Here is a 15,014-nt window from a genome sequence, read left to right on the forward strand (position 1 = left end):
GAAATGACAACTTAATTCTTGGTGTTAGTCTTGAAGGTATGCGGGATGTGTAGCCAGCCTTTCAAATTATGCTCAAGTATCTGGAGAAACAAAAAGGTCACAGCTCTAAACCAGAAATAAATGACGTGTCAGTCAGCAGCCATGTGTCCTGAGCAGATAAGAGCTCAAGTCAAGTGATTGAAAGGTAAATTAAATATGTCCTTGCATCATGTTTACTCATCCAATAACTAAGCACATTCTGCATTTTTCAAGTAAATTATAGCATGTGGTAACAATTTCCTACATATTTTATGATATAGTCTAATGACAGATGGAGTTTGGTCATGGCAAAGTAAAATACCACTTAGAATTACTTAGAATGAAACTTTCCTGATCTTCCTGCTGCAGTGGAGAATCAGTTAGGGAACAGAAGTGGACAGAGAACATCTGGCACAAGACAAAGCCTACATCTGCCAGAAATAAAGATAATGAATTGTTCTGTATTTTATTGATATTTCAAGTGTAACATCCTTCCATCATCTCATGTCTTCGGCCAGCGGATAAACACACATACACACATCATCGGCGGGGTATTGTGAGGACAGAATGATCAGTAACCACTGGCAAAAAACAGCCTCAAATGACATCAGCTTGTGGTTTCCACAGTGGTGTTGCTGTTACCACGACGATGCCTGCATATAGTGACTTTGGCTGTCGGCTTGGCCGCCAACTTTGACGCCATAGACAAACTGTGGTCTGGCCCCGTATTACATTTGTCTTCATTTTCCCAGTTTTTCTTTCTGTATAGCTTTGCACTTCAGATCTCCCTTTTGCTCCCCTACTGTCTCTCCCAGCCTCTCCTTACCCTACTCATTTTTTTCCCTTTTATTCATTATACTTTTCTACTGTAATTTCCTGTAGCTGTGCTGCAACCATTTAGTGAAAATGAGTTTGGAGAGTAGTTAGCTGGGCTGGTTCAAGTGAGGAAAACTCTGAGATGGTATCAGATCTGGATATTCATGCATGCATCTTGCGCGCACACAGACACACAAAACACACCAACAGATGTTCGATAACCACACTCAGGCACTATATACAGTATATATTTATATTCTCGAGGAGCTTACAATGGTCCCAAATGTCTAACTTTAATTTTATGCACCAGTCTCACCTTAAGCTTCTGTTATCAATTTATAATAGCATATCATGTGTTTTTTAATGAATCCAGTGAGCTCCTTGCTAGCTGATGTCTAAACACACTTCCCTTCACCAATTATCAAATTTTGTTCGTACCTCACCTTACACTATTTTGCACTGTTGCTGCATCCCAGGCTTAGCATGGCCAAGACCAGAAGCCAGAGCGTTTTCCCCATATACTGGAATAATAATGAACCAGACTAATGTTCCAGTGCTAAGACGATGCTCTGTCTGTTCAATCCTAAATGAGAGGAAATCTTTCATGTAAAATATATGTTAGGAGTTTTACATTGAAAAATTAAATCTGTAATTATTAAATACATTAAAAATATTGTATAGTTCATGCATAGTTCATGGTGGAAGTCAAAGATCTAGGTAATCACCAATATAACATAATTTGCTCTTTGATTGGATGCCCATCATTTCTTAAAGGTGTCAGGTCACTACCAAACCTAACCACCTGACAATACTAAAATGTCCACACTCTGAAGGTGTGTGGAAACTAGTTTTCAAAAGAACACACAAGCAAAGGGATACACCTACACACACCCGTACAACCAAGGTCCCATGTCCAGTCTATTTATAGTTGAGTAAAATGACTGTTAAGGTGTCCAGAGGCAGCCGGGGGAAAGGTAAAGTTAATTGAATTTGTGAGCAGATATTTAGCGCACATTTAGATGTTCAATCAGCCAACTGTAGAGTGAGTCAGCCCACGGCTACACCTCCCTGTGGACTCACAAGCTACACACATCAGATTAGACACACATACAGTATACACACGCTCATCGGTGCATAAGCGCCCATTTACCCGACATTTAGACATTAACACAATTAGAAAACTACAAAGTGGATGAGAAAATGGCCAAAGGACAGGGAGGAGGGAGCTATTTAAAAATCTGACTGTGCACCAAACTCAGCATGTACGTGCACGCACAAACACAAGTATTAAATCAGCACGTTGTGGCATATTGAGCAGAAACTTGGTCTTTCCCTTTCTTATTCCTCTTTCTCACTTGCAGACAAACTCAGATTGCAGCTGTGTTATTATTGGCTCAGCGTCCAGCCTTCATTATGCTTCATTATAGTTTTAAGTCAGCTTGTTTTACATTTGGGACCACAGTTCAGCTATTTACATACTGCAGCGCTAGATTAAAGCTGTGTGTGTAGCATGTATGTCAATCAAGGAAATGGAAGCTGTTCTAAGCCAAGAACAACACTCTACACTGGTCTCTGATCCTTCTTATCTCTGAGTGTTAGAATGATTACAATCACTCAGATAATTTTGTCCCTACCATGCGTTCACGTCCATGTGTGTGGAGTGTTGCTGCTTATCTAACTGTTGAGTTTAACTCAACCATTTTTTTATAAAACACTTCAACGGCGAGACTAAAAGTTGCCTATTAAAACCCCCTTGTTAACATTTAAAGTCACATGTTAAGTATTTGGCTGCTCAAAGAGGAAAGGACAAAGACTTATTGAAGTTAAAACATTTGTACTGAAGGATATTTACATCTCTGTCTGACCAAACAATACAGGTTACATGTGCACACGCGTGTCAACTTCCTTTTGTATTACATGACTTTTTAAAGTTGTTGCTTCTCATCCTGCCACCGCATCTGCTCCGTGTTTTTTTTTTTTTGTTTTTTTATAGAATCACCTAAAGATTTTTTATGTCAGTGTGACCTGGGTGAAGGTCCCGTGCCAGATGTTGAAACACATCAGTGCGGCTGATTTTTAGCAGCCTCTGGCCGTTTGACATGGATTATAAAGCAAAAAGTGCTGAGTGTAGAGTTCAATGGAGTTGAATCGCTACACACACCTTTTTCTCTCTTTGCTCTGTCTTTAATCTTTTCTCTTCCTCTTTTGCCCAAACTTTTTTAACCCCTCTTGCTTCATTCTGTCTATATTTTTTGTCCTCCATCCTATTCTGTTTCTCTGTCTTTATCTCTCACTTCTTTCCACATTCCCTCCCTTTTCTCTTTCCCTTTTCTAATATCCCTCTATTTCTTCCCCCTCTATCTCCAGGTGCTGAGGATAATGGTTGTCTTCCTGCGTCTGGTTGTCCTGACGTCTGCACGTGCTCAGACGGCGTGGTGCGGTGCAGCAACAGAGGGCTGCACTCTCTGCCCAAGGGCATTCCCAAGGACACCACCGAGCTGTGAGTCAGGCACGCACACACTGTAACACACACAGGCCATCACGGGGATGTACCTCTTCAAACATATAGATAGGATAAAAACGAAGACATGTACATACACATTGTCACTGCACAACTCTAAACCGCTCCAACAACATGTAAAGTCAAAACCTGCACGCGCATAAAAACACACAGTCACACTTTGCTGCAGTGCAATATTGATGCAGCAGTTTGCCCTCTGCTGCTTCGGGAACTAGCAAATCACTTAGTGAAGACACACACACACACATGCTCTGTTTCTTCCTGTTGATGGCTCTCTTGTGAGGGAAGGTGAGTGCTGCAGGTGCTGAGTTTATGTGTTACTTCGGGATGTTGAATAAGTCTTTGAATATTTGAAATCTGTCTGCGGAGCAAACTTAAGAGATTATACTGCTAGAACACTTAACGTTTAGAGCGAATACCGTGAATGTTTTGCTGGTATTTTTGAAAATAATTCAATTTAATTGCATTTAATAGCTTTCCATAATACCAAACGTATCTATAAAGAAGCCAAAGTGCATGTTTTACCAGAGCACTGCAGGTGTTTCCAGCTCCTGTCTGGAATAATCAAGTGCATTTCTAGACACTAACAAATTATTAGTTATATTCTTTTATTACTATCAAAAATGTTTCAGAATATTGCCAATGGCTTATTTGCCACATGATTTTCTTGTGTATTAGAGCTGCTACATAATGTAAATTGTCTTGTATGTGTTGTTAGTTTCAAACTAGCTGGAATCCTTTTAATTAAGAGACCAATAAAGGAAATGTCTGTAGTGATAGTAATGGTTGTAATTGATGTAGGATAAAACAAGGTTAAAACTATGTTAATCACGATTAGCGAATTCAGAAGAAAAAAAAACCTTGAAATAATAGCTTCAGTAGTAAAGGTAAATTACTGCACACGTGTGCGCGCTCACACAACCGCACGCACACAAACATACACAGCAACCCTTCTAGCTGTGAAATAGGCCTGCTCTGGGTCAATAGCAGTGATTAGGTATTGATCAGGCTGAAGAAGACACTCCATCATACTGTCCACATGACCTACTTATGACCTGAGAGAGAGAGAGAGAGAGGAGTTGAGACCAACACATCATAAAATATGTGTATGTGTGCTTGAGTGTATATGTCTGTTGTCTTGATTCTCATTAAGTCAGAAGGAAAGAAAGAAAGACCATAAAGTTCATGTTGTATTTATGTTTAACACATATTTTGGAATAAAGTGAAAACAGCTAAATGAACTTTTTCAGATTTTCAAAAATGTGTTCATCACACACAATCTATAAAAGTTAAGGAGTCTTGTGTTTAATGACCCTAATCCAAGGGCTGTCAGTTTGATATCCAGCTCCTCCTGACCACATGTTAAAGTTTTCTTTGGGCAAATCCCTGAATCCCACTACACTCCCTGTAGGACTCTGGGTTAATGAAAGGCAAAGTGTTAAATATACTAGCATATTTTCACAAATCTAGTTAAAGCTATGTGTCTCCTGGTTGTTGTGTCGTCTCAGCCAACTCTGTCAGTCATTACTTAAGTTATTACCCTCCTTAATTTGGTGTGGGGAGCGGCACAGTGGTGTGGCATGGGTTCTCCAGCTTCCTCCAGGTTCCTCTGGGTACTCCAGCTTCCTCCCACTGTCCAAAGACATGTTGGTTAGGTTCAGTGGTGATTCTAAATTGACCATAGGTGTTCATGTGAGTGTGAATGGTTGTCTGTCTAATTGTGTTAGCCCAGAGACAAACCCTCCAGAGTACTGGTGCTTACAGAAAATGAATTAATGAATTTGGTGTGGATCACATTCACACATCTCACACCTGAATGGAAATGATCCATTCTTCTGGTAAATTACATATGTTGAATTAAGGTTCTACACCTCTTACCTCTTATCACAAGCCCAAACTCAACCTTTATCCCCAACTACTCACTTCCCCTCATCTTCAGGTCCTCTTTTATGTGACATAAGTTGCAAAACCAAAACTTTTATGTGCTATGTTGACATAAAATGAACCCCCACATCCCTCTGTTTGTGTATATGTGGTAGATAACATATTAACTATGCGTGTTTCCTTGCAGTTACCTGGAGGGTAATATGCTGACATCTGTGCCCAAGGAGCTGGCCGCCCTGAAGCAGCTGTCGCTGGTGTACGTACCAATCACATAACCTTGAACAGACTTATGCCAAACTCTTGTTCAGTTTAGAAAACTGCATACTCTGTGTGTGTCTGTGCGTGTGTGTTCACTGTATGTTTCTCTACACAGGGACCTGAGCAACAACAGTATCAGTACACTGGCCTCGTACACCTTCAGCAACATGACTCAACTAGCTACACTGTAAGTGTCCATAGCAACACAGGCTCCTTGTCATACATAAGCAGATGTCCACCAGTGGCAAGATGACATACATGAGTTGTGTGTGTATAATGTTAATGTTATATGTCCTCCTTCTTTCTTCTTATTTCCCTACTTCTCCTTTTCTCTCCCATTCCTCATCTCTATCTTCATCTGTATTCTTTATCTTTTCCAGCTTTTCAACTTCTATCTGTATTCTTGAATGCTCTTTTTTCCCTTTCATTTGTAATTCACATCTAATATATGCAATCTTTCTCTTCCCAATCCTTTCGTAATCTTCTCAAAACGCTTTTCTCTCCTCTGACACTTTAAGTACAGGATGAAATATTTTGCTTTAGCTCGTCTCCTCCTTCTGTCCCTCCTCTTATCTTCTCCGTCTTTACTGTTGTTCAGTCTTACATAATATTCCTTTTTTACTGGTTTAATCTTGAGTTTGCTTTTAGCTTATATCATTTACTACTTGGACCTTGCATCAAGTTGCTGGCTTTTGAATGTCCAAAGCTGGGGGTGAATGAGCACATTTGATCTTTTCTAGGAACTCCCTGTTTCATATTTCATTTAGTTGCACCGATTTACGCCTGGGAGCTGCCCAGTCTGACCACATATTTCTACTGTCAGCTCCTCGATAGCATCACTGGAACACTTTTTGGTGTTAAATGCTTTGGCTAAGCATACTATACTAAAGCTTGAAGGTGGAGACATATTCTCACTTTCCACATCAGATTTCCCAGTATTCAGGTTTAATTTATTGCCTTTTAAGCTCCTTTCTTGAACTTCTACACCACCACTTTTGAACCTGAAGAGATGAGAAAGGCCTCTTGATAATCAATTACTTCGATTAGTAATTTCTTCATTCAGCCTAGAGCAAGTTGTCTTGGCTACTTTCCTAAACTAATATATCAGGCAAAAACTGTCTTGTTGGGCTAGAAATGTTATATCCTTGTCTCTTCCCTGGCATTCATTTCTAGTTTCATTAGCTGTTTTGCAAAATAAAAGTGTGATTTTCCAAAAGCCACGGGGTTGCCTCTGGCAATTCTTTCTAGTCCTATCTATTTTTACTTTATCATTTGAAATGCTGTTCCCTTGTTAATTTTCTCTTGTCTACCCTAAACTGGCTGCAGATTCTGCAGTAAGTTTTTGTAAAAGCCCTTCATAGATTCATTTTTATGTAACCAAAGATGTTGTCTGAAAGACAAGAGAGAATAATCTTAAATTACTATGTAGTATTGTGAAAAATGGCGTCCAGAGTCAGAGATTAAGTTGTGTGACCTTGTTTGTGTCTTTGTCTTCCAGCATCCTCAGTTACAACCAGATTCGCTGCATACCGGTCCATGCCTTTGATGGGCTCAAGTCACTTCGCCTGCTGTGAGTAGCAAGCTTCTTCCTCAAGTGCCGCAGTGGATTCAATATTCAACAGTCGCCTTTGCTAGTAATATTACCGAGCTAAATCAAAGTTTAATCACTCCCCTGGTTTCAGGCCAAGTGCTACGTTAAGACCCAGTCGCAAAATGACTCACAGTTGTTTTAGGGTACTAAAAGCCATAAAAGAGACAATCTCTCATTTTGTTAATACTCCCTCTCCATCTGCATGGTCTGGCCTCCCCCTCGCCTTGTGTCCCTTCGCTGTGTCTCTCCCTCTCTCTCTCCTCCATCCATCCTCTCCTCCTTTCCTCTCTCTCCGCCCAATGTTGTGTTTGATGAATCGACCTTCAGCCTCTGTTTCTCTCAGTCATCCATTTGGTTGTCCACCCTCTGTCTCAAAAGCCCACATGCATCCGCATGCACAGTGTGCGCGTGAACATTGCTGCCTGACCATCCTCTCATACACGTACAGCAGCTTACCTTCGGTACATGCTAAGTTATAAACACATTATTTTTTCAGAAGAATTTACTTTTGATTGGTGATATTTCACCGTCTTTCTAGCATCTTTTAAGAGGTTCGGTTACCCAAACAGCAAATCTGACACCACGTGTTTCATCCATATTCACGTCTGAGACTTGCATCTCTAACCTAATATGAGGGAGTTGATTGAGGTTCCTTCTCTGACGAAAATTAGATTTAAATAATTCAACACTACACCGAGCTTTACAGTGGTCTTTGCAACATAGCCACAAAAATCCATCAGAGGTCGCTGACATAAAGGTTTTGTTGCTCTGGCTGTTGATGCCATTGAGTGTATACATAGATGGACAAACTCTCCATAATGTTACCCATTGGATTTCTGAAGATTGAAGGTCAGTGTGGTTAACTCCAGCACCTGATTCCACCTGATTTTGTTTCAAAGTATCCACTCCCTTATTTATGTATAACTCTAAGGCTTGATATAATTTAAATGGATGATTTAAATAAAAATCAATACTGCCTTTAGTGACGCTACAATACTTGTCGCAAATGAGTATATTAGCTATGGAAACCAAAGACTTTGTACCACCTTATAAGCATGTTTTTTTTTTTTGTTTCTGCTGTAAAGTTGGGCATTTTAACATGGAGGTCTATGGCGAGTTAATCGCTTTTGGAGCTATCCAATTCCTCCATTTGAGGAATTGCAGTTTTTGGCATTTCCACGTTGGCTTCATTTTTCAGCAAATGAGATTACGGCTTAGTTGACTCTCTAAAGCAAGACTATACCACACATGGTCATAAAAGAAAGCCTGTCTAAAGGGGCTCGCTTGAGTTACAGTGGTAAAATATGAAACTTTTAAAGATAATCTTAATGGTAGGCTGACAATTTTCAGAATACTATTTGCTAAAAAATTAAGGAGTTAGAGATCTTTTCAACCAGAACCCTGTCATCAAATGATCAAAGATGTGGTGCTCATGCCATATATTATACTCTGTAGTAACTTTGGCAAATATTGTTTGTCCAGGCAGAGAAAGTCAATGTTTCACCCTCAGCAATCAGCTTTGTTTTTGGCCTTTTCTCTGTATACTGACTGTATCTCGTGTCAGGCTTTCACCTTGCAGAAGTTTAGTGATCACTTTTTTTTCATTCTTCCATCCTTCCCTCCTTTCATTTTAGTTGATGTTGCCGTGGGGACTGATCCCTCGCTGCCCCCGCATAGCAACTGGTTGCCAGGCAGCCATCACTGTCACTTCCTCATTACCCACAACCCCCTCTGGGCCAGTCTTTGCGCGGGGGCTGTTAGACCACCATACATAAACGCACAAACACACACACGGATGCACACAAACAGTTAAAGACATTAAGTACAGACACAAACAAAATTTGTGAGATCAGAAAATACACACACGCAAACACACACATGCATACACACTTGCATGCACGTTGGTACAGGCAGGGCCTGAACATGCACACGCTGAATTATGCACACAAACACACGCGCACACACACACACACATTTTCCAATAGTGGCGGTTTGATAGCTGTCCCCTGCCACAGCCCTTCGCTCTAATGGAATGTGAACTTATATCCAGCAGGCAACACACTCAAACGGATAGACACAAAGGACACACACACTCCACAGTCTCTGAGCCTGTGGAGACAAAAGTTTCAGACACGCACACACATCTTGGTGCTCAAACACGTGCGCGAACACCCAAAGGCACTCAACAAAAATACACATGCTCACCCCAATACACATCACTGCCTTCAGTTTGTCCCTGTGACACTGGAGGTTTTCACAGACTCACACACACGCATGCACACACACACTCTCTTGGTCTGCTAGATGACCATATGAGACAGTTTATATTCCATTCAGAGATGAGAACAAGCTTTATTGCCCAACAATGAAAATAAGCTTTCTGTTTATTTTGTGTTATTCTTTCATAAATATTTTATTTATTTTCCATTATATAAAGGGATGATGGTGTCTGCAGCTGAGGAACCACGAATAAATTTAAATAATTTAGCAGCGTGCAGCTAGTCTGGGTTATACTGGTGTATTAGCTTGCTCCAAATCAAGTGTTAGGCAACAGGGCAGTCACTTTCATTTCGCTCTGATATGATGGATCTGGTGCAGTAGATTTGTATAGATATTCATTGTTAAATGAATCAATAGCACACTGACTCACAAGACTTTGTTCTAAATATACAGCAGTCAGTGGTCAGGTTAAACTAGCAGTGGATATAAACTTGTCGCAGTATTAGATATATTAGTGGCATTATTTGTAGTTTAGAATGTTTAAGTACATGAGGAATTAGCATCAATAGCTTCCTGGACTGAAGAGTACCTAATCATATTAATTAACTACACAGTAACATAAACAACGGGTCAAATAGTGATCCTTTAAAGTATGTAACAAGGTCACTGTTGTGATTAATATTCATGCACAGTCTTGTTTTGTTCTCTATTTCTGTTCCCTAGGACTCTCCATGGTAATGACCTTTCAACTATCCCAGAAGGAGCTTTCAACCACCTCACCTCCCTTTCCCACTTGTAAGTACACAGCCATGTTTCTGTTTGTCTGCACTGTGCAGGCACCTCTGATTGTGTACATCAAAGTTGTAAATATCTGTGTTTTTGTGCTTGTAGGGCTCTTGGTGCCAACCCCTTGTATTGTAACTGTGACCTGCGTTGGCTCTCCCAATGGGTCAAGGCTGGCTTTAAAGAGCCCGGTAAGAAATTACAATCAGTAGATCCTGTCAAAATATTTACAACCAAACTGTGTTTGCAAACATTTAATGTTACGTGTGAGAGAAATGCTACATTAAAATGAAATAATTGTGATTTTAGGCATTGCTCGTTGCACTGGACCTCCTGACATGGCTGACAGACTGCTCCTCACCACACCACTCAACAGATTTCAGTGTAAAGGTAAGTACTTCCCTCTTCATTCTGCTCACTGAGCTTTTTGTCTCACTATCACCACCCATAGTGTAATCAGATTTTTGTCCATATCAATATTGAGCTGCTTTACTGCTTGATTAATCTTTGGATTTAGGCAGATTAGTATGCAACATAGAGTTCGGTCATCTGAACAGTTCTTTCCAGAATGTGAAAGTAAACCAAGTTACAGGGTTCTTAGGTGAGGAGGGCTGCTGATGGTTTGAAGATGAGCTCAGCAGCTTCTAAAAAGATTTACTTGTCAGAGTGACTTTTCTTGTGAGAGTGCCATCTCTGTATTTGTTATCATTTGATTATTGTCTCGATGTGATTTGCTTTAAGATGTCAGGCAAACTTGACAGACAATCAAGTCTTTGTCCTGCTGCATCAGTTGGACAGTAATTGATAAAAGTGCTGTTTCTAAGAAGTTTGCCTATTTTCATAGAAGTCTAAAAATCCCCTTCCTCCCCATTGCATTACACTCAAACAGTGCGTTTTTTACAGAGACGAAATTTTGTTGATGCACAAAGAATAAAATGTCATCACACAAGCATTGCTCGCTGCGCTTGTATGATCGAAGAACTGTACACGTGGGCTTTTACTCTAGGTGCTGAAGTATTGAGCTACCTCACATCATCAAATTGAATCAGATCTCCTCTTCCTCTTCTTGCTTCTACATGCCCTAGCCTCTGAAACAAATCACATTTATTGCTCTCCTAAGCACTTACTTTTCTTATCCTGTAAGGCGTTTTCTTAGCACACCATCCATTAAATGAAGTCTGCGGGAGCTCCTTTTAGCACAGTGTGACTAAATATCTATGTCTTTGCCTTTGACACTTTCCTTTGCTTCCTTTCTCCTTTGCTGTTGTCACCAATTCTTTCCTCTACATTCTTTCTACTCTCATCTTTTTCTGTTATCTTTCATAGGTCCAGTGGATATCGGCCTGATGTCAAAGTGTGCCCCCTGCCTTGCAGCACCCTGCCAAAACAATGGTACTTGTGTCTCTGATGCTGCCGGGTCCTACCACTGCACCTGTCCATATGGATTCAAGGTGAGATACTTGACAGCAGCAGAGGGAGAGACTTTTAAGTAGAAGCAGTTGCCAGAGGTAACATGCTGGGTTTGGCAAACTGTTTAATGGTCTAGAGTAGAAGTTAGCTTTCAGTTCATCTAAAAAACAATGCAGTTTGCTGAATATCAAATGCATTACACTGAAATTCCAATCAACAAATCCATATTTTCTTTTTAATGCATCAAATAATAGTTTAATGCATTTTCATTTTTGGTCAGTTGGCATTGTAACATCCAAGCCTGATTAAACTCTATACATCTTCTCCGTTGTGGTCGCATGAAAATTTATGTTAGCTCTTTTATTTATCGTAAATCTCGGTTGTTAAATTTATGAGGATCTGCCATGACCGCTGCTGTTTATTGCAAAGTTTTTTTCCAAACTGCTTTATCAAACATGATCATATATTTTAGTGGAAGTGGAAGCTGTAGAGATCAGTCCTTGAACCCTGACAACGTCCTGATTCCCAGTACCATCTTCCATCACTGTTAATTAACTGACATTATTTAGTGGTTCCTTTGTGTTTCAATACTCAGAATTCAGCAGACACGGTGGCAGCAACAAATGTTAGAAATTGCTTCTTGTGTGAAAGATATCTTGGTTGGATATCCATGCTTCATAAGCCTGTGCCATTAGCAGTATTATCAGGCTTAGTTTCAGCCTTGTATGCATAATGTATCTACCTGTTCATCAATAGAGAAGTGATGACAGCAGCTGAAGTACTGATGGATCAAGAGAAAGGGTATTATATGCGTCACTGTACATTATACTGTAGACCTCTGCATTGGAAAAGACATGGCAATCTACCACTGAAAGGGCAATTCTTGTGAAATATATGTGAGTGTGTGCACTGCAGTACTGTGCACAGCTAAAGTGAGGAAGCTTTCAAAAATAATGCCATGAATAGATCTTTATGGCTCCGACTGCATGTCAGAGTGGGGTTGTTGTTATGCTGCAGCATGAATCTATGCACCATTAGAAACCTCCGTAATGGCAATGTAAGATGGATCAAATCTAAACATCTCTAGAGGTTGAAGCGTTTGCACAGTAGTGCAAGTGTACTCACCAGATTATCCTTTAGTCGTGTGTATCGGAATCACTGGGTTCAAGCGTCTGAAGGAGATTTTGTTTATGTATGCGTGCGCGCCTGGGTTTGTTTGTGCAAGCACTTAAAAGATACACTTAAGGTCTCATGAGAAGACACACACCATAACCTTTGGGCTTTTACGGGAGGACAAAGCCTTAGTCTTGCTTTTAATTAAAACATCACTTGCCAAGGTCACAGACAGGGAAACAGGGACTGCTGGTGTGTGTGTGTGTATGTGTGTGTGTATGTGTCTGTGCATGTACATGTCTGTGTGTATGTTTTTCGCTCTGTGCTGGGGTCCACTGGGACGGTGTTAATTAAAATGTGTTAGACGAATAAGAGAACGAGGAGCAAGGAACAAAAGGGTTGCAAAGAAAGAGAGAGAGGGAGGAAAGAGGGGAAGGAGTGAGACAAATTTAAAATTTAACTACAGGGAACAAGGTAAGAGAGGTGGGACAGCGGGAGATATGAAGAGAAAAACATTGAAAAAAAAAAGAGGAGGGAAGGGGAGAGTGAAACAAAACATAAACAAAGAGCTACGTTGATTAAAAAAAAGAAAAGGAAATAATGAAGATGGATGGAGACTGAAAAAGAAGAAACGTCCTCTTCTCGGCTTTGATCAGAGGAAGTGGGTGTGTTGGCGGCCAAAGGTTTGAAATGAAAACCACAGCCACAGGGCTGGATGTGAGTGTACTGTTCTGATACATGATACAGTGAAAGCTGTTTATTCACAAAACAAGTGTCTGTGGGGAAAACCAGTGAACTGTAGAATTAAAATAAACTCTCCATGCATTTGTTTATTGTGTGTGTACATTTGTGGATATGCACATGTGTGTTGCTGAAAATGGTTTGGATGTTTGTTCAAGAAACGGAAAGAAAAGCAACAATTGAACAACAAAGAAAGGACAACAGAGTTCAGTGTGGAAGTTGAGTGGTTGGTTAGGAAATAGCTGTATTCTCAAATGAAACTGCCAAAATAGATATTTTCAACCCTCCGTCTCTAGCCTCTCTGCAGGCTATTTTCTTTCACCTAAAATATTCAAAAGTCTGCGGTCCTAAAAATGCAAATTACGAGTCCACAAATAAATAGTAACTTTCTGAACTTCACATAATGGAGGAAAGAGCCAGTTTTGCTTCTTCATAAAGGTTATGCTCTCTCCGTCATCCAGGTCATTGTACAATATAGCTGTGTGCTAAAGAAGCTAGAAACAATATTTGCTTGAGCTTCTTCTGTTCAAACTGATTGGTGGCATTTAAAGTCTTGTGAGGTTGTTAACAGTTGTTAGGGTCACTCGTGAGCCTGAAGACACGTGATGCTAGTATCATAAATTACAGGGAGAACAACCGGAAATGGAGGATGCTTTTGTCCTGTATTTTGCTGTTGTTGGTCCTTTTGCCCCCCCGTCACAGAAATCTTTGAACCAATCGGCATTCGACCTACGCATAGTGTCATCTCCCAGGGGCACTTGGTGAAGCACCACACATAAGGGGCATTTATCAATACCAAGTATGAGAACTTTGGACTTGTGTACCTGGTTGTTTGCACTTGGACTTGACAAATCTGATGCTGATGTACGGACTCGGGAGGACAGGACGACACAGGACAGTCATTTTGGAATTGGAACAGCAGCGTACTTGATGACAGAGCAAGTACACATCAGAGCCGTACTCTCAATTGGTTGATTATGTTTCATAAGTCCACAAGAACACAAGTACAGACAAGAACTCATATTGATAAATGCCCTACAGCATCTCCATAGGCTCAGCGTTGGATGCATTCCCATGATTCTTCACTCTGTGTAGACAGAGAGCTATGCAAACAGACAAATGTGCGGTGCCATAAATCTGCCTTCACAGATGACCTTAAAAATCCTCAAAACCCCATCCAGCTGCCCGTTGTTTGAATGTTGAAACTCTCTCTGCCAGACCAATATAAAATATTCAATATTAACTTGTTTTCCTCTCCTTGTTTTCTCGTCTTCTCCAGGGCCAAGACTGTGAAATACCCATCAATGCCTGTATTAGCTTCCCCTGTTCTAATGGAGGGACCTGTCACATTCAGCATGGCCATGGAGACCACTATAGGTACAACAATATCTATTAACAACTAATCTATCATAGAAAAGTTAGGGTTTTTTACCTAGACGTATGTCACTGAAAATGGATTGCATTGTTTCAGTGTAGGTATATTTTCTTTTCTTTTTTTACTTGAAACCAGCAATACAGCAATTATTTAGCTTTTGTACTGCATGTAGATGACTGAGAGGAATAAAACAAAAAGAGGCACTTCAAAAGAGTCCTTCAGGAATCCATTTGGTCTGTGGGTGAAATCTCATTGGCCTCTCTACCCAACAGCCTCTCTACTAG

The 15,014-nt window shown here is 40.4% G+C and overlaps 1 protein-coding gene across 1 annotated transcript in view; it reads left to right on the forward strand.

Moving 5' to 3' along the window:
- The window catches only part of slit3 (slit homolog 3), a 220,386-nt gene that overhangs the window by 181,498 nt on the left and 23,874 nt on the right, over window positions 1-15,014 (forward strand). The window contains exons 20-28 of the mRNA XM_084549682.1: window positions 3,202-3,334; window positions 5,427-5,495; window positions 5,613-5,684; window positions 6,996-7,067; window positions 10,032-10,103; window positions 10,200-10,282; window positions 10,401-10,481; window positions 11,418-11,542; window positions 14,635-14,732. Of these exons, the coding sequence (XP_084405808.1) occupies window positions 3,202-3,334; window positions 5,427-5,495; window positions 5,613-5,684; window positions 6,996-7,067; window positions 10,032-10,103; window positions 10,200-10,282; window positions 10,401-10,481; window positions 11,418-11,542; window positions 14,635-14,732 (805 nt within the window). The remainder of the gene's footprint in view (window positions 1-3,201; window positions 3,335-5,426; window positions 5,496-5,612; window positions 5,685-6,995; window positions 7,068-10,031; window positions 10,104-10,199; window positions 10,283-10,400; window positions 10,482-11,417; window positions 11,543-14,634; window positions 14,733-15,014) is intronic.

The sequence above is a fragment of the Chelon labrosus genome (genome assembly GCF_963514085.1).
Source record: "Chelon labrosus genome assembly, chromosome: 8".
Classification (NCBI taxonomy): Eukaryota; Metazoa; Chordata; class Actinopteri; order Mugiliformes; family Mugilidae; genus Chelon; species Chelon labrosus.